This window comes from Arabidopsis lyrata, assembly GCF_000004255.2.
Source record: "Arabidopsis lyrata subsp. lyrata unplaced genomic scaffold ARALYscaffold_7, whole genome shotgun sequence".
Taxonomy (NCBI): domain Eukaryota; kingdom Viridiplantae; phylum Streptophyta; class Magnoliopsida; order Brassicales; family Brassicaceae; genus Arabidopsis; species Arabidopsis lyrata.
This window is the reverse complement of record NW_003302549.1, coordinates 3,792,309-3,809,516: the sequence shown is the minus strand read 5'-3', so window position 1 is coordinate 3,809,516 and position 17,208 is coordinate 3,792,309. Positions and strand designations below refer to the sequence as shown.

Here is a 17,208-nt window from a genome sequence, read left to right as displayed (position 1 = left end):
AGTTTTCAATCGTCCTGCTTTTATTTCTAACAAACAAAATGAAGTAACAAAAAGCTTCCTCTTTTAGCCCTAAAGGCAGAAATGAGAGAATTGTCTAGTGATCTATACTTCTTCTTTTCTCATTGTTGTTGTTGTTGTGTAGTAGTAAAAAAAGGTAGAGAGCAAACAGATTCATCAAAATATAACAAAAAGTGAGGAAACCAAAAAAATGTTTCATAGAAGAAACAATCAGCAAGTTTGTAGTTGTTTGTATCCTCTCTTCCCCCATCCTTTCTCTGCTTACTTCTTCTTACCCTTTTAATTTGCCGTTTCTACGAAGCAAAGATCTTCACAAGGTCTGTTTTTTTTTTCTTTTTCAAACAAGACTTAGGAGTGTCCACTGTTTTCTGGATATACCTGAGATAAAGTAAAAAATATGTAAAAGACTTAGGAGTGTCCATTTTTGAAAGATCGATTTCAAGAATGGTTATATATTTTTACCATCTGGGATCTGTCTTCTTTGACACTTAAAGTTCTATGCTTGAGTTCACCTCTGCTTGTAGTAATCTCATCCAGAATCTCTGCATCATAAAACTCGTCTTCACTGTTCTCAACAACACTCAGTGGAATATTATGCGCCTCTCTTAATTCCCCATTGAAACCGAAGCTGGAGTTTCGTTGTGGTGCACCAACCATCTCTTCATACTCTGAAGAATCTAAAACTTGGAGATGAGATGGATCAAAAAGCCTCGGGAGGATGTATTGTCTTAACGCAATGAGGATGAAGAATGGCAATGGGAACAATATTCCTCCTACAGGTATCCATGTCACTCCATAGCATATCAGAAAATATAGAAGCTGGAAGAGTGTAAACATAACAATAGACTTGTATGGTACTATCTCCACAAATGATGCATGTAAACCTTCAAGAACTCTGTTCACACACACAAAACAAAGACAAATCAGAAATTTTATAAAAGTTTTAACAGAGGTTATGATGAATAAGAAGAGTTTCAGTACTTGAATCGACGACCAGGAGTGATGAAAAGTAACTGAAGTCTTTCCCAGAACTGATTCCCAGGGAGACTATCAACAGCCATGTAAGTGAAGTAACCCCATAGAACTGAAGTTGGTATCATTCTGAGAACTGGTACAGCTAGTATCAACAATCCAACAAGGATTGATTGCAATAGATTGCTCACTCTCTGCTCGTTTACTCTAACCGGCAAATGGTCTTCGATATGTACCTCTGGATCGAATTTCTTCCCCTTTGTTTCTCCACCTCCATCGTCTGCTTTCATCACTGCTTCTTTCAAGTTCTCCAACTCCTTCACCACTGAAGTAGCCTGACAATATTCATATGATAAGATTAATGAGAAATTAACTTCTTGGTAACTAAAAAAAAAAAAAAGAGAGGGAGTGAATTAATGAGACAGATATGGTTAGGTGCCTTAGGGGATGTTTCCATCTCTATAAACACATCTTGCATCCTCCCATAGATCTCTGAGTTGCTTGCTTTTTCCCTCATGCATTCTTTTGCTTTCTGGACCATTTTCTTTCGCATTAGCTGCAATTGATATACTCAACGTTTCAGATTTCAAACCAAGTCAAAATTAAGGGAAAACTGGATTCAATCGGAGTGTTCTGCTTTTTTCTAACCTGCTTCTTAAGAACTGCAAGACTCTTTGTGTGCATAGGGGATTGTGGAATGACCCCATTCGAAGGAGGAAGTCCAAGAAGGCCACAGATTAATGTCTACAATAATTTAGAAATAAATTAGTATTTGTTTTATTCATTCATTTATTTAAAACTAAAACAAATGAAGCAGTGCTAAAGAATACAGAAGTTGTAAGCCATCATCATAACCATACCATGATTCCTAAGATAAAGATATCATAGTGATAAGCCGACGGATTTTTGAGATTAAACTCCTTCTGCTGAGCCATTTGTGCAGATACACAGTGGTCAAAGAAGTATAGGCCAGCGATCATGATTGCTGGTATAAATGCAGCAAGGATGTAAAGAGGCGGGACCTTTGCCATATCCTGAAATGTTAGACCAAAAGTTCTCTGTTGTAAACTGTCATATTCACAAATCACAAGGTAGGTAGTACTAGTACCTTGACGACTGTCCAATGATACAAGGACTCGGATGACCAAGGAAGTGGCAACTCCAGCCTCCTTGGAACTCCTTCAGGAAGGTTTCTAGGGACTGTGTATGAAAATGCGCTCCACAACACAAGCATGAGGAGAGTTCCATAATCCCCAATAAAACCTCTTATCCACCCTGCAAAAGAGAAGCTAGTTATTGTTCAATGATCTTGTCAAGTATTAATCTATAAAGCCAAGGCAAAAAGTTCACATACTAAAGCCATATTTCCATGATCTTGCCCTCCTGCTTTTCAGAGCAGTGTAAAGAAGACCGAATGAGAATATGACGGCAAGCAGACCATTGGTATACCGCCACTGGAACTGATACGCTTCCAAACTTGGATCGTCAGATTTTGGGACAAGAAACTCGCCTATAAGTCCCTGCATTAGGAAAACATAACACCTCTTAAGTTATTTTTATGTTTAAAAGACTTTTGTATGACTAAAAACCATGGAATTACCCATCAGAACCTTAACAGCCTCTTGGATAAAAAGAACAGTGATCAGCATTCCAAAGAGCTCTCCTGCAATTCTTGTAAACCTAGAAATGATGTTGCATGCGTTTAGCATAGCAAGAAGCATAAGCAAAATTGCTGTCCAGACACAGACCCTGTTACAAAAATAAAAAACAAAGAGTTTCAATGTCAATGAAAAGAGGAATTAACAAAAACAAGAGAAAGGAAAATAAGAAATGCACATACCATCCAGCCCAAGCTAAGTAGAGTTTCTGACCCAATTCAGGTCTGCCTTTGCTGAAGCTGTGAAGATATGTATACATAATGATAGTGGGTTCTGCAACCCCTACTATCAAGAGAGGTTGTCCACCAAAAATTGAATGAATAATTCCACAAATAGCTGTGGAAGCTAATGATTCCGCTATGCCAAGACTGCGATCTAAAGCAAGAGAGAGAGAGAGAGAGAGAGAGAGATAAACCCATCAGACAAGTTTCTCTGCAAGAAACACAACTCTAATTCATATACTTTTGCGGTAGCTCTCTCACCTGTCTCTCTGCTTAACTGCTCGCCGAAAGCAATCACAGGTAGTGCAGAGGCAATGAAAATATACAGAGTTGGAGCCAGTATCCTGAAATCCATAGTTACATAGCATAAGTAGTTTGCATTGAAATGCCAAGTTGATGAAATAAGCAAGGAGACATGATGATACCTAACACCAGAATTGAAGGCAGCAAGCCAGTCTTGTTTGTAACACTTTCTTCTTCCGTTGAAATCGTTAATAATCCCACCAAATGGGAATTTAACTCCCTCCATAGCTGCCGACCTTCAGGGAATCAGCAATACCAATGAAGGCCTGTGTGGATTCATGCATGCAACAAAACTTCAAATCAACAAATGATTCTCTAAATCAAAGCCAAACTTTCTCAAAAAACTTGAGTTTCCAAATCAACCAAACAGTTTATAAAAACGCATGGCAATGTCTGATTAAACAAAACGTTTCTTTCCTAAAATCATCGTTTGTTTTCTTATCAAACAAACGAGAAAACACCAACTGAAATCAATCACATGCACCAAAATCTGAAGGACGAAACTAAGATCGCACCTGGAGGAGAAGAAGAAAGCGATGGCCGCCGCCGTAATAGAAAACTCGACCAACGTGAGAGATCCGATTCCGGTGAGATATATTCCGGTGGGGGAGGGAGAAGAAAAAAAAAAAGCAGATAAAAAAAAAAATCTGTTATCGTTGAATTTGGATCTCTCGAGAGTCTGCGCCTGAGGATGCAGAGGTGAGAGATCAAATATTTTTCGAGAGGGCAACAAAAAAACGCATGAAAGAGAGAGACACAGAGATTGGGTGAGATATATTCGCCACATCCCGCGATATATTTGCTCTCCACGCTAAAACACAATTTTTCAAAAATTTTATTTTTTTATTTTTCCTTTCACATCAATTTGATTATATACTAATTTCAAAGTTACATTTTTCCTTTTTTTCTCGAGAATAAATAACAATCTTTCTTCCACAAACGATAATAATAAATTTATTTCTTTAAAATAGTTTTTTTTTGGATTTTATGTCGATTCAAATGTGGCATTAAACTTGGGACACAAGCAAGAAAAAACCCTAAAATGAAAAGCATAGTTTAAACGCCAGGAATGGGAAAATGAGAGGTGAAGGATTCCACTCTTTCCTTGAGACTCTTCACTTTCTCTATTAATGGAAAGTCAGGAGAAGTCACGAACTTGGTGAAATCTTGCAGCTTTGAACCCGGCGTAGCTTTCTTGGCTTCCATTGTTATCTCCACACCTTCCTTGATGAAGTCAGCGACTGCTACAAAGTCTTTCTCTGACAGTCCTCTTGTCGTCATCGCAGGCGACCCTATCCTTATTCCTCCTGGAACCAACGCACTTTTATCCCCTGTTTCACCATTACACATACAACACTCTCTCAATTTCACTACTCTTAGGGAAATCAAACACACATATCAATTGATTTTTGCTATAACAATCAAGCATTTCTTTAACAGTTGTGTTCTACAACTTCTGCTTATCGACTTCATTTCTGTATCGTAAAAGACTAAAAAGGCTTCTCTCGGAATTGACTTTTTCAAATTGGAAAAGAAAACCGAGAATAAAGTAGGAAACTCACCAGGGACAGAGTTCTTGTTAAGAGTAATAGATGCCATGTCTAAGATTTTCTCAACCCGAGCACCATCCATGCCCTAACCACAACAAAAATGTCAGATTGATACCGCATTATGATAAGTGGTTTGAGAAAAAAATCAATTGAAAACTTACACAATTTGTTAACTTACCATGGGTCTAAGATCAACGAGAACCAAGTGGTTATCGCTGCCACCAGAAACCAGCTTAAACCCGAGTTCAACCAATCGGTTAGCTAGAGCTCTACAGTTGGACACAACCTAACCAAGCAGCAAAAGATTGTTGTTAAAGTAAAATTTACTAACTTTACCCGGTGCAGAAGAACTTAATGATCAAGTAAAAGGGTGGGTACTCTTTTCTGGTAAGCCTTGAATTCCAGTGATTGTGCGTGTTTCAAGCAGACTGCTAATCCTCCAATTGTGTGGTTATGAGGGCCACCCTACAAATATACAACACAGACAAATTTTAATCACGTTGGAAGAAGAATTATCTAAGAGAGCTAGAAGCAATGGTGAATATCTCAACCTGCAAACCAGGGAAGACAGCATTGTTTACGGCAGATTCAAGATCAACCCCATTAATTGGATCCTTCCTGAAGAAGATCATGCCACCTCTCGGACCTCTCAAAGACTAGTAAGAAAAAGTGTATTACTACTATCAGACAATGGGTTCATTTGGAAACGCTTTTTTTGTCTAAATACAAATGGAAATTCTGTTTCAGATTTCAGAACAGACATACCTTGTGAGTTGTTGTTGTAACAATATCACAATACTCAAAAGGGTCAGCTACCACAGAAGCAGCCACAAGCCCGCTGATATGAGCCATATCCATCATCAGAAAAGCACCAATTGAGTCTGCGATCTTCAGAAATTCAAACAAATTGTGAGGAAAATGAATATCAGATTATATTGAAAGCCAAAGGTAGACAGAAAACATGAAAGGTATTTTCAAGGATCAGGTTGTGTTTCTACCTTCCTCAAGCGAGGATAGTCAAAATCTCGGCTGTACGCACTAGCTCCTGCGATAATAAGCTTTGGTCTGAAGAGTGTAGCAGTTTTCTCTAGCATATCGTAGTCAACAATGCCTGTTCAATTATTTTCAGACATCAGGAAATAGCCTCATACAAAAGTAGTTGCAGAGACACTTTTCATAAGAAATGCACCACCTGTTGATTCATCAAGTCGATAAGGCATGGACTCAAAGTATATTGAAGTTCCAGATACACGCCTTTTAGCAGTCATGAACCCATGCGACAGATGACCACCGTGAGGTAAATCCAAACCCTAAATATATAAAACAAGCCATTATATTCAATATCTCAAGCACACAAGAAAAGATGAGGTGAAAAGTGCAACAGATCTTAACCATGATCCGATCATGAGGGCTAAGTATCGCAGTGTAGACAGCAAAGTTTGCAGGTGAACCAGATAACGGCTGAACATTAACCCCCCATTTCGTAGAATCTAAGCGGAAGGCTGCTAAAGCCCGGTTTTGGCAAAGTGTCTCCAACTGATCGATGTACTCATTGCCACCATAATATCTGTGAGACATGGACAAGAGAAAAACTATGAAATCTAGCTGATGAGACAAAAGTGCGCCACAAAAATCAATCTTACATACTTCATTACCTTTTACCAGGCAGTCCCTCAGAATACTTGTTGGTAAGGCATGATCCAACCGCCTCCATAACTGCTCGAGACGTGAAATTCTCAGACGCAATAAGCTCCAAGCTCCTGAATTGTCTATCTTTCTCCTTTGTGATGATCGTTCGGACCTCTGGATCAACTTCACCAAGACCATAGTCCGCAAAAGCGATCTCATTGCCTAAATATCAGTCATTACAAAGTGAAGAAATCAAAACCACGCATGGAATAAGTAACAATGTCTTTCACATTATCAACATAATCAAGGAAATGAAAATTAAACTCTCTTACTGCTCATCTCGACATTAGGTAGCGAGACTGAAGATGCTCTCCTTTCAAAGACCAAGTTTCTTTCCAGAAAAGAAGAACGGAAAGGTTTTGAAAAATTGAACTTCAATTGCTGAGAAAATTTGGTCACTGGAGGCATTAGTGGGGGAAAGACAGATCCTTGAACCCGTCCAGGTTGCTGAAGAGAAGCCATCGAAGTACCACCACAACAAGCTTGCATTCTTTCTCTCTACTCCAAATGTCACATGAACGCAATAAACAGAGAGACCAGTAATTTTACTCAGCTAGATATCTAAACAAATTGAAGAAAATCAGACACCGACGTCGTGTAAAATCCGAGACAGAGAAAGCAGTGGCGCATATTATCAGCTCCTAACTATCGAAAATCGAAACCATACCTCAAATTACCAAATATTAGACACAGCAGAGTGAATTCGCATTCAAAAACGGATTTTGAAAGAAAAATCGTCCGGAAACTAAAAACCCAGTAAAAGACATGCGAGGAAACGAAAACAGAGTAACACTCACCGGAAAGGTAGAAGAAGGAAGACGGAGATTGAAGGATTTGGTGGAGGAGAGACGATAAAGTGACTATGTTTAGGGTTTTACGGGACACACAACACACAACAAAAAGCTCCAGGTTCCAGAAACGGGACAGCCACCGAAATATCATACTTGAAACGACGTCGTCTAGTTCAATGTTTGGTGTAGGATAAACCGGTCCTGCTTAGTATGCAATTTGTTGTATAGATTGAATTTTTTTTATTGGTTTAGTTGGTATGTTTGTGTGCAGTGTACCCAAACAGGTTGCACAACTATATAGAAGAAACAGATTGATAAAATGACAATTTCAATTTCAGTTATGAACCAAAAACAAATCATATACAAACTCTTGTCTTTGATTATAAGAGAAACCAAAGAGAATGAATACAAACATGAAGATGTTCTCCAAAGTGACTTGTTCCAAAGTTTTAAACAAATACAAAAAATTAAAAATCCAAAAGTGGTTCTCAGTTTTCGCACATGATTTTCTTCTAGACATCAGTATCCATATAACAATGAAGATATTCAAGAAGCCATGTGTTTTTTCCAGATTTGCAAGTAGACCACAACATATACAGACCGGATATATCTATTTCGTTGGCCATGTCGCTTGTGCAGACATAATGATTCCCACAATAACTCCAAACAACCCGAGAGCACTCCCGAAGATCTCAATCACAAGAATCTTTACAAAGAGTGTCGAGTTTTGAGCATCAGACAATGCACAACTGCTTCCAATGATTCCTACACATAACCTACAAGGGAAATGTAGACCTCCGTTGCATATCTGACAATGTAATCCAAAAACCAAAACTGTAAGGAAGGAGAAAAGGGAAGATACAGACCCGCATACAAGGTTGGCGAATCCAACTATGATTCCAGATGCGAAGATTGCATATCCAGCTCTAAGAGACTCAGCGTCATACATCTTTGAAGATGGGACACTCTCCAACTTTGTTTGCAGTATGATTGCAACAATAACACCATATATAGCTACAGCTTCGCAAAAGATGACACTGGGATAGTTTAAGAGAACAAGAAATGCTTGTCATTGCATACCTTTTGCATCTAATCTTGAGCCTTAAAGCTCTGTTAACAAAAAATTAGAATGCAAAACAACTACTCCTGCTTAAGCATTTCTAAGTACTGCTCTACACAGCCAAATGCTCAATATGGTTCAGTAATGGTGTGTGGTAATGACACTGTTGACATTGATGTTGCAGAGCATCTAACTCCAAGTCTGTAGCTCTGTAACAACAAATTTCATACACAGCTACTCCTTGTTAAGCATTCCTTAATTCTACCCAGTAGACCCATGAGGTATAACTAACGGTAATGGCATGTTGAGTGGTTTAGTTATTCTACCCAGTAGAGTCCAAGCACGGAGGCATCACAAATTAGGTTAACACAGACTTTAAATGTATATCCCCTCATTTGACATTTAGATATCTCGATTGGTATATATGTTTCTGCTGAAATACGTGGAAAGACAAAAGAGCACTTATTTATCATAGCATCCATTGCTTGAATCCCCAAAGCCACACACCAAAATTACTAGCCCTACCAACCAGAAGAGACCTTGAGATTCTAAATTTCTACATCCTGAATCCCAGGTCAACAACTTATTCATCTTGCAGAGATGTGGCATCGAAATATCCAGGAACGAATATGAATTAAGCTACTCAGCGATGGATTCTCATTGCTATTCAGAACAAGACATCGAATCTACACAGTTCCCTAAAATGGCCACCAATTGATCAACCAAATGAACAAAACTAGAATTAAAAAAGCTTGAACTTTTAACGAACCTGATGAGATTCTTGGAAGTGATACGAGGAGCTTCTATAGCCGCACCGATCAAACTACTTCCCGTAATGTAAATTCCCCTTTAATAAGACAAACCAAAAAAAGATGATGCTTCACAAATCAAAAAAGTCAATGCTTTAATCTGCGGGGACGAAGAAGAAGAAGATTGGATTTACCAGGCGGCACCGAGGACTGAGACGCCGATCGAGATGGCGATTCCGATTGCGGAGAAAGTATACGGCGAGATCCTTACCAGCGCTGCGCCCCACGAGCTCGCATGACCAAGAGCAACCACACCAGACATCCTCTCTCTCTCTCTCTCTCTCTCTCCTTCTCTGTTATTGTGATGGCCGTCTCGTGATGATGATACGATCTGCTTCTCTCTCTCTGTCGGGAAGAGAAATTTTCAGGGCTGTGATCTGAAGATATTTAGGAATTGACAATCACGCGCTGCTGAATTCGCGTGAGTACTAATATTGAAACCAAAACGACTACGTTTCGTTAGTTTTGGCCTCCTAATATTAAACCACATTCGTCAAAAAAAAATCTTAAATTTTAGGGTTTAGTGGCTTTTTCTTAATTTTGAGGGTGTATGCTAATCATTTGATCAGTAAAAAAAGTGAAATCAAATTTAAGAAAACAGTGAAATTAAATTTGAAATATCTCTAAAGGAAAAAAAAAAACATAATATGCAAATCTCGTAGCTACCTTTTCTTTTTAATCACCAATCTATACTTTTTATTAATTTTTTATATACTATTATGTATTTATAAACCGACCACATAATCAAATTATAATATTACTCCCTTTATTTCATATTATAGAATGTTTTAGTTAAAAGTTTATACTTTAAGAAAAATAAAAATAAATAAAAACTATCATTTAATATTTAATTTAAGAAAATTCAATCAATAATATAAAAAACTGCAGAATACAAATGGTCATAAAATATCAAATATATTTAAAAGTTGCATATAAATTTACATCTATTTACCCATTTTCCATGTGTAAGTCACTATTTTAATAAAATCAATAAACATGTTTATCGATCTTTCATATTCCCCAATCTACTATTCGTTTGAACGGGTAGTGACTAGTAAACAAACATTACAATTATCTTGAATTAAATACTCTTAAATGCAACAAAAATGGAAAAAATAAAAGAAAAATATACTCTTTATTGTTAGGTACTCTTTATAAAAACAAACTGTGTAGGTGTATTCTTCACAAATTCAATTATTTTAACAAGTAAAAATTGAATAAGCCATTTGATTTTTGAATCTTTCCTTACATAAAATTTCAAACTCTAAATTATTTTGAGCATGAATAATGATGAGTGCACCTTAATTAGCTTTGTCATAGTACGGAAAAGCAAAAGAAGTTATGGATATTTTTTCTTTTGTAGCATTGTGATTAAAATTTCATTTTAATTACTAGTTTAAAAAAAATAAAAATACTAGTTTTTTATAACCGACCCTTTTGGCGATGACTCTAAAAGGTTTATGAAATAGTTAAAAGTGTTTTTCTCCAGTATCAAGTACTTAAATCTTAAACGCATGCATGCGCAGCTAATTAGGTGCATAATATAAAATACTAAAAAGTTGAGAAATAAGAGGAAAAGTCAGATCGAAGACGAAACCTATCCATCATCATTAATCTAAAATCTTAACCAAACCCATTAATATTATGTTCACCTTAAGTAGTCAACTAAAAATAGTTAATGCAACAGTTTCTGAAATTAAGAATTCGTTAAAACCTCAGTGATTAACAAAAAAAAAAAAACAGAGTCCATACTCCATACCACTGGCGGACCTACGTGCAAGAAACGAGGGTTATGTGACCTCCCTAAATTTCAATATTTTACTTATTGTTATGAGAGAAAAATACATTTGGCTTGACAAATTTGTTTTTTTAGCTATGTTTGACCTGGGTAAAAAATAATTCTGGATCCGCTATTGCTCCATACCATTAACCCAAAGCACATTTTTAGGTTCAGGAAAGACAATCCAACGAGGATTTACATTTTTTAGTTATTATTTTTTTTTCTTGTTAAAGGACAATTTTACATTTCAAGTTTTGAGTGTTCGTGTTCCATTCTTAATTTAATAATATCTCACAATGAAAATGGAATAAGCTAACATTCGCAAGATGAATCTATACATTTAGGGTAGAACCACATGCATGGCACTCCTTATGCACCTTTCCAACGAGTCGGAGAAAAATCGGAAAATTCTGATCGATGATTATAATTGTACTTTTAATTATTTTCTTATACCCTTAAATATCTTTCATCACTTTTAATTGTTTTCCCATAACTAATTTAACGAATCTTTAATTACTCCATACTTTGCACCTGATATGACCTCATAAATCTTTTTTTTTTTTTTGACCTCATAAATCTCATTTAAAGAAATTTTCCTCATTTTTGTTTTGCTGGTGTTAATAGCTTGGAATAGTTTGCCGACTTTTCACTTGAAACCAATAAGCTTTTGTTTAATGTTCTTAGGTCAAGAATCAACAAGATGCGAGATTGAGCATTGTATGATGTCTTGTCGAATTAGTCTTGATTCATGGTGATCTGAAAAACTCCTCTTGCATTCATCTCTTTTTTTTTTACAACAGCAATCACCATCGCTTACGAGAAGATTTTAATTTGATGCATCAACTTATTTTTTGGTTAACATGGATCTGCATCAGATATTATGAAATTTTAGAAATTTTTAGTTTTAATACTTAAATAAATGTTAGATCCAAATGATTATAGAATTTATCACACCGTATTGTAGTTTCCATAATAATAATAATAAAAAATCTTAATATGCATGCATGGAAGCCAAAATTTTGAGTTTAGTGGTTCATTTGTCGAACTTTTTTAAGAAATCAGAGCGCAAATCCGGTGTGTGACATCTATGTGATTTGGTAGATCCCCTGTTCTAAAAATCTCCGCCTAGACCCGATTACTCCCCGCTTAATCGCTAGGCCCACCCTATCCGCCTCGATTAATGACTAATCCCTTAAAAAAATCAGTCACCCGATTACTCTCCGCCTAATCCGATTACTTCCCGCCTAATCCGATTATTCCCCGCCTAATCTTACATACCCCGATTATTTTTAGATTGCTAGTATAAAAAAACTTTTTATTTTTGTTATTCAATCATTTGAATTGGGAGTTTGTAATGTTTTACAATAATTTATGTTCAAATTTTAATAAAAATCATAAATTTGTAATAAAAATCATAAAATTTGTCTCAAAAATACATTTTTATGTGTTTACTGCAATTTTGAAAATAATATTAGATTAATATGTTTTAAAAATATTAAAATAACCCTAAAACTAATCCCCGATTTTAATCCGATTTTTCGATTAATCGCTAGGCCCATGCCGAGCGCCCGACTAGCGCCTAGCGATTTTTCAAACAAGGGGTAGATCATTATGTTTTTTTTTTGTTAGTACCAAATTGTTTATGTTATTATATAGCTCTCTGATTATTCCGCTTAATCTGCCATCACAATAGACGATAGATAACAATTACAAAGGCCACAAAGCCTATATATTTGACAAAGAATACATGACTTCCTAGTCTTGTTTAGTTCAATTACAGAAATAAAGACGGAGAAGGGATTGAAGAGCCTAATTATCATTATTTTATAAACCCATTTACTGTGCAATAAAAACATAATGTCAATCTTTAATATTAAATAACAGTTGACTTAAAAGAATATTTTGAAATCATAAAACCAATGACACAAGCATGCTTTTGATAAAATGATTTCAATAACATAAGATTTTGGTATGGATATTTCAAATGAACTAGACTCCAATACATGAACCAATGAAGTTAATATACATATAAATGGGCCATAAATGAAATGGGCATCTATTGGTCCCGTTGACATTTGTCATGCCGAGAGTTGATCAACTTTATTCTTCTGTTTATTCCATTTCGCTTTTCTTTCACTCAGAAGTCTTTCCATTTTCTTGAAACCCTAGAAATCATAGTGATTGATCGATGGGTGATCTTCTTCTTCTCCGCGTTATAGGAATTGTCTTTGCTTTGTCGTCTCTCGTTTCATCTGAGGAACTGTTGGGTAAGTTTTTCTCATGTTCGGTTTCGGGTGAATTGAATTCTTGTTTTTGCATCTGTTGTCGTGGTTGATTTCTTGAAACTTATGGCTATGAACAGTTGTGGGAGAAACCAAAGAGCTTCTAGTCACTCCTAGTTTAGTGGTTAAGGTTAATGGTTCTTCTAGACTGAAGCAAGACTTAAATACTCTCTGTGAGAGGATACGTGTCCATGGATTTCCAAGGTTTAAACATGTAGACAAGTATGCACATTCACTCAAGCTTATGGTTCACGTGTTAACCGGTGGAAACACAAGTACTACACACGTTTGCTTCCACAGGTGATTCTATTACAGAGTTCAAAACAGAGTCACTAAGTTCCAATATCATAGATGATCGTATAGCTCTTCCAATATCATTAATGTTTCCTTGATATCTTTTTAAGGGATCTTTCTCTTGGAATTGGGATGTGCCCTGATGATCAATGGGAGAAAGTCTCTAATGGTTCATGGTTTCAGACAATGTCACTATTCGACCACAAAATCCTTGATGTCAGAATATCTAGCTCATCCAAGGTCACTATGAAAGTGTCTACCGTAGAAGGTGAATTTTGGCTGTCTAATTTAATTACACTATCAAACGGTTTTGTCCATTGGTTTCACTTCCTAATTCTGTTTCCTGCTTTTGCAGAATGGTTTATGATTCGCATAGTATTCTTAATCCTTGGCACCCTTTTGCTGAGTTCTGCTAATTCACTGAGCAGATCAGTAGCATTTTACTACACTTGTGTGTTGACTGTTGGTTCTATCCTTGGTGTGTTGGTTCTCCTCTTTCAGGGACTGAAGCGCCTACCAACTGGACTGGGTTCTTCAGCATTGTTCCTCTATTCATCTGTGGTGGTTGTGTTTTTTGTCCTTTCTCTTACTCCTCCGACCACTTTTTATCCTACAGTAACAATACATTTTCCTTCATTCTTGATCAGGTTGGTTTGGGCGGTGTCTGTTTTCGCTACGTACCTGAATTGTTTCACAGTATGCTTATATTGATGGAACTCGATGAAGGAATTCCTGAAAGTGTACGTATGTTTTAATAGTGTCGGAACTTTACCTCTGTTGTAGATGCAGGTCTTTGAATCAGGTTAAAAGCTCAGTTTAAAGAATTTATCCGCATTTTCGCTTTGCAGGTGGCACTTGGTCTATGGTTGCATCTACATTTTGTTGGACTAAGTTTGGGACTTTTCACTGTCAAGAGATTTGTTTTGGATAAAGATGGCTCAATTGACGTTAGCACATCAAACTTTGTATCTTGGTCAGTCTGGACTTCAGCTGCTGTTTTGATATTTCAGGTCCTTTCTGATTTTCCAGTCTCCTTACATTTTTGCTTATAACCGTACGTCATCTTTTTACAAAAAAAAGAAAAAAGAAAAGAACATGTTGTTCCAGAGTTCCATGGATCATTTACTTGGTGGAGGAGCACTGATATCTATAATTGTTATGACATCGATGTTAAAGAAGAGCACAAGATTGATGACTTTCCTAGGACGCGTACACGAGTGAGTTCATGCAACCAATCACTTTTACGTGATTTATTCAACGAAACCGAAATCTATTTGTTGTTCTTGTTAGCTTGATTACGAATTTGAAGGCAAGTTGATGAGTTCTTTCACGCAGGATTATGATGAATCTACTGCAAGGAATTCTTGATGCTGCTGGGCAAATCGTTCCAGTATCTATCTGTGAATACTGGCGAAGGTTCTGTGAATACACGGGAAATTTTTCTTTTGAACCTCAAACAGAAGGACGGTGGGAGGAGGGAGTACTTGTTTATTACATGAGGGGTAGAGTCCAGAAAAGTGAAAACAAAAGTTCAGATGTCGATACATGCATAATTAAAATTAACTAAAATACTAGATTAGTTTACTAATTTGTTAATAGCTAGGTGCAAACACTCCATAGGGTCTTAATTGGAACCTGGACTAACATGTGGTTCCATCCGGTATATGATGATTGTCTATGTAATGGACTAAATTGTGGATGTATAAAAGCCAACTATTCGTGATTCTGAATTTTCTATCTTATTTCCTTTTGAATATTCAGCGTCCTACTCCAATAACCAAATTATCTTTTTTTTTGTCTACTTTGGCGTTTCTTGAGGCTTACCTTTTCACTATCCTACTCAGAGGTTACAGATTTATGTGATAATATCTGCTTATTTTACATATGTGAGTTTTTTGCTTGTTTGACTTGTTATACTGAACAAGAATATTGATGCATGTCAGAATGTTAGCATCATTTATATGTTGTTGATTCCAATCTCTTATAAGCATAATTAGAGAAAGACAGGGGTAACTTACTGATTTTGATGATCCTGGTTGTGATATTGCAGCTTTCACAAGTCACCAGGAAAACATCTCTGATGCTGTGATGCTTGAAAATGCGGATAGTATGAGTATCATCCATCAAAGCAGAGAAGAATCACTTCAGCCTCAGAGGTATTCTGAAACATTGGCAGAAGCCTGTGCTTCAGATCCTAGAGACACAACAATACAACCGTCTCCTACATCAAGTGCTCAAAACCCATCAGTGGTAGATTTACGTGCTTCTCAAGCATTTATTCCTGTGGTTAGTTTTGTGAACGCCATCACACCAAAGCACATTGGAGCGGCCATCGATGCTTCAGAACACGCACGGATGTTCACAGCTCTTGCGATTGCACTTGTTGTGATACTATCTCATCTTGGTTTCTCTTCCCTAGGCAACATAGTAAGCTTCAGGCCAGTTTTCTTGCTTCTCTTGACCGATGCCACAATTGTACTTGGACGTTTTCTGCTGAGTCACCGTGGAGATTCTTCCACAGCCTCAGGGACAGTAATGAGCGGGCAGGGTATAGTGGACCAAGTAGGCAACGCTTTGGAGACGGTGATGATGATGAAGAAGATAATGGATGCACTGCTTATGGATTTTAGCTTATACGCTGTGATTCTCATATGTGGCCTCTTGGTCACCCAAAGCATCTTTCCTTAGGTCATCTTAAAGTAGGTTTGTTTGTGCTCGGTAGATTTGTGTTTTGCTTCTGGTTTTTAATATCGTAAAATTATAGTTAGTTCCAATTCCAAAACATAATTACATGTTTCAGATATCTTTATTTTTTTTACGTTTATTTATTGGGTTGCTTAAGTGCTTCACTTGCGCGACAAGATCATTATTTATTGGTGTGTCACTGAATTTGGGTGTATTTGTTCTTGTTTTGAGATTTTGGGTGTATTGGTGTTAACCAAATTAGTCTCACAAATCTCAACAACCCACTTTAACTTAAGCAACCACAACCTGTTATAGTCATAAAATATTCTTACTACATTTTCTACATAAAACTTTATTGTTTACAAGTCTAGTTTTTAATGATTTTGATCTCTGAAAAGGAAAGAAAAGTTAATGTGGGAAACTCGAAAGGGAAAGAAAAAAAAAAAGGAAGAAGTAAATTTCTGGCTGTCACACAATAAATTACCGAGGAAATAGGAAGCAACGTAAGAAAGTCCCTCTGTCGCTGTCAAAAAAAAAAAAAAAGGTAAAAATACTGAAACAGACAAGTTTCGAAATTGTTGGGTTAACAATCTGAGCAAATCTTCCGGCTCGGTGATACCGGTGGTGCATTTCGTCGGTGAAGATTGGATTGGACCCTAGGGAGCTCCCGGAGCTCGGTAACGTCAAAATCCGGAGAGAAACAGCACGACATGGTGACAATTTTCTATTGAATTCGACAGAATTTTTCTCGGGAAACCCATAAAAAGTAATCAGTATAAGATAGCCGGAATTAGAACGAGAAATTGGGGGAAACATGTTACTTGTGAGAGAGCCCAAAGAAGACGAAGAAGAAGATTGAATGGATAAGATTTTGATTTCTATTACTCGTGAAGCTTATATACACACACACACAATGAAACTAAACCAGAATGCAATAACCAAAGATAACCAGAAATAAACCAACTTTCTAATAGAATTTGAAAACAAAATAACCGATAATTAATGAAAGATGCTATTACAACCTGATATTAATGCCTTTACTTAAGGGATCACAATTGATAACCGTTGCAAATCAGATAAATATCTACTACTAGAA

The 17,208-nt window shown here is 36.7% G+C and overlaps 6 protein-coding genes across 10 annotated transcripts; 3 read left to right on the top strand and 3 right to left on the bottom strand.

The window, feature by feature from the left end:
* Window positions 1-44: 44 nt before the first annotated feature.
* Window positions 45-4,025, bottom strand: LOC9305341 (probable boron transporter 7). 2 transcript variants are annotated; one of them, XM_021016999.1, is made up of 13 exons: window positions 3,688-4,025; window positions 3,295-3,438; window positions 3,131-3,213; window positions 2,831-3,023; window positions 2,601-2,739; window positions 2,345-2,510; window positions 2,099-2,265; window positions 1,851-2,024; window positions 1,639-1,734; window positions 1,430-1,546; window positions 1,000-1,325; window positions 481-913; window positions 45-396 (listed from the first exon to the last, which is right to left on the bottom strand). In XM_021016999.1, the coding sequence occupies exons 2-13, from the start codon at window positions 3,396-3,398 to the stop codon at window positions 367-369; spliced, it is 2,028 nt and encodes a 675-aa protein (XP_020872658.1). In that variant the 5' UTR covers window positions 3,399-3,438; window positions 3,688-4,025; the 3' UTR covers window positions 45-366. The 2 variants fall into 2 exon arrangements, with proteins under 2 accessions (XP_020872658.1, XP_020872659.1); XM_021017000.1 differs by having other exon boundaries at window positions 1,851-2,012.
* Window positions 4,026-4,115: 90 nt separating this feature from the next.
* Window positions 4,116-7,340, bottom strand: LOC9303311 (serine hydroxymethyltransferase 3, chloroplastic). 2 transcript variants are annotated; one of them, XM_021017002.1, is made up of 12 exons: window positions 7,209-7,340; window positions 6,684-6,915; window positions 6,378-6,573; window positions 6,115-6,289; window positions 5,915-6,032; window positions 5,721-5,833; window positions 5,488-5,610; window positions 5,274-5,378; window positions 5,101-5,187; window positions 4,901-5,008; window positions 4,735-4,807; window positions 4,116-4,503 (listed from the first exon to the last, which is right to left on the bottom strand). In XM_021017002.1, exons 2-12 carry the CDS (start codon window positions 6,898-6,900, stop codon window positions 4,229-4,231), a joined length of 1,590 nt encoding a protein of 529 aa, XP_020872661.1. In that variant the 5' UTR covers window positions 6,901-6,915; window positions 7,209-7,340; the 3' UTR covers window positions 4,116-4,228. The 2 variants fall into 2 exon arrangements, with proteins under 2 accessions (XP_020872661.1, XP_020872660.1); XM_021017001.1 differs by having other exon boundaries at window positions 6,684-6,909.
* A 203-nt stretch (window positions 7,341-7,543) lies between these two features.
* Window positions 7,544-9,458, bottom strand: LOC9305340 (V-type proton ATPase subunit c''1). 2 transcript variants are annotated; one of them, XM_002867192.2, is made up of 4 exons: window positions 9,206-9,451; window positions 9,032-9,109; window positions 8,069-8,239; window positions 7,544-7,978 (listed from the first exon to the last, which is right to left on the bottom strand). In XM_002867192.2, the coding sequence occupies exons 1-4, from the start codon at window positions 9,331-9,333 to the stop codon at window positions 7,813-7,815; spliced, it is 543 nt and encodes a 180-aa protein (XP_002867238.1). In that variant the 5' UTR covers window positions 9,334-9,451; the 3' UTR covers window positions 7,544-7,812. The 2 variants fall into 2 exon arrangements, with proteins under 2 accessions (XP_002867238.1, XP_020872662.1); XM_021017003.1 differs by having other exon boundaries at window positions 7,544-8,239; window positions 9,206-9,458.
* Window positions 8,332-9,025, top strand: LOC110226661. Its single transcript, XM_021019014.1, is given in 4 exon segments — window positions 8,332-8,409; window positions 8,669-8,722; window positions 8,724-8,796; window positions 8,892-9,025. Coding segments are annotated over 4 exon segments (294 nt in total). The 3' UTR covers window positions 8,981-9,025.
* Window positions 9,459-12,881: 3,423 nt separating the features above from the next.
* Window positions 12,882-15,157, top strand: LOC9303310. Of its 2 annotated transcripts, XM_021019755.1 has the most exons (8): window positions 12,888-13,118; window positions 13,214-13,433; window positions 13,538-13,695; window positions 13,783-13,991; window positions 14,075-14,167; window positions 14,276-14,437; window positions 14,535-14,644; window positions 14,763-15,157. In XM_021019755.1, exons 1-8 carry the CDS (start codon window positions 13,040-13,042, stop codon window positions 14,992-14,994), a joined length of 1,263 nt encoding a protein of 420 aa, XP_020875414.1. In that variant the 5' UTR covers window positions 12,888-13,039; the 3' UTR covers window positions 14,995-15,157. The 2 variants fall into 2 exon arrangements, with proteins under 2 accessions (XP_020875415.1, XP_020875414.1); XM_021019756.1 differs by lacking the exon at window positions 14,763-15,157 and having other exon boundaries at window positions 12,882-13,118; window positions 14,276-14,400; window positions 14,508-14,563.
* Window positions 15,158-15,363: 206 nt separating this feature from the next.
* LOC110226136 lies at window positions 15,364-16,316 on the top strand. The gene is made up of 2 exons (XM_021016787.1): window positions 15,364-15,373; window positions 15,478-16,316. Exons 1-2 carry the CDS (start codon window positions 15,364-15,366, stop codon window positions 16,113-16,115), a joined length of 648 nt encoding a protein of 215 aa, XP_020872446.1. The 3' UTR covers window positions 16,116-16,316.
* The last annotated feature ends 892 nt before the right edge of the window (window positions 16,317-17,208 follow it).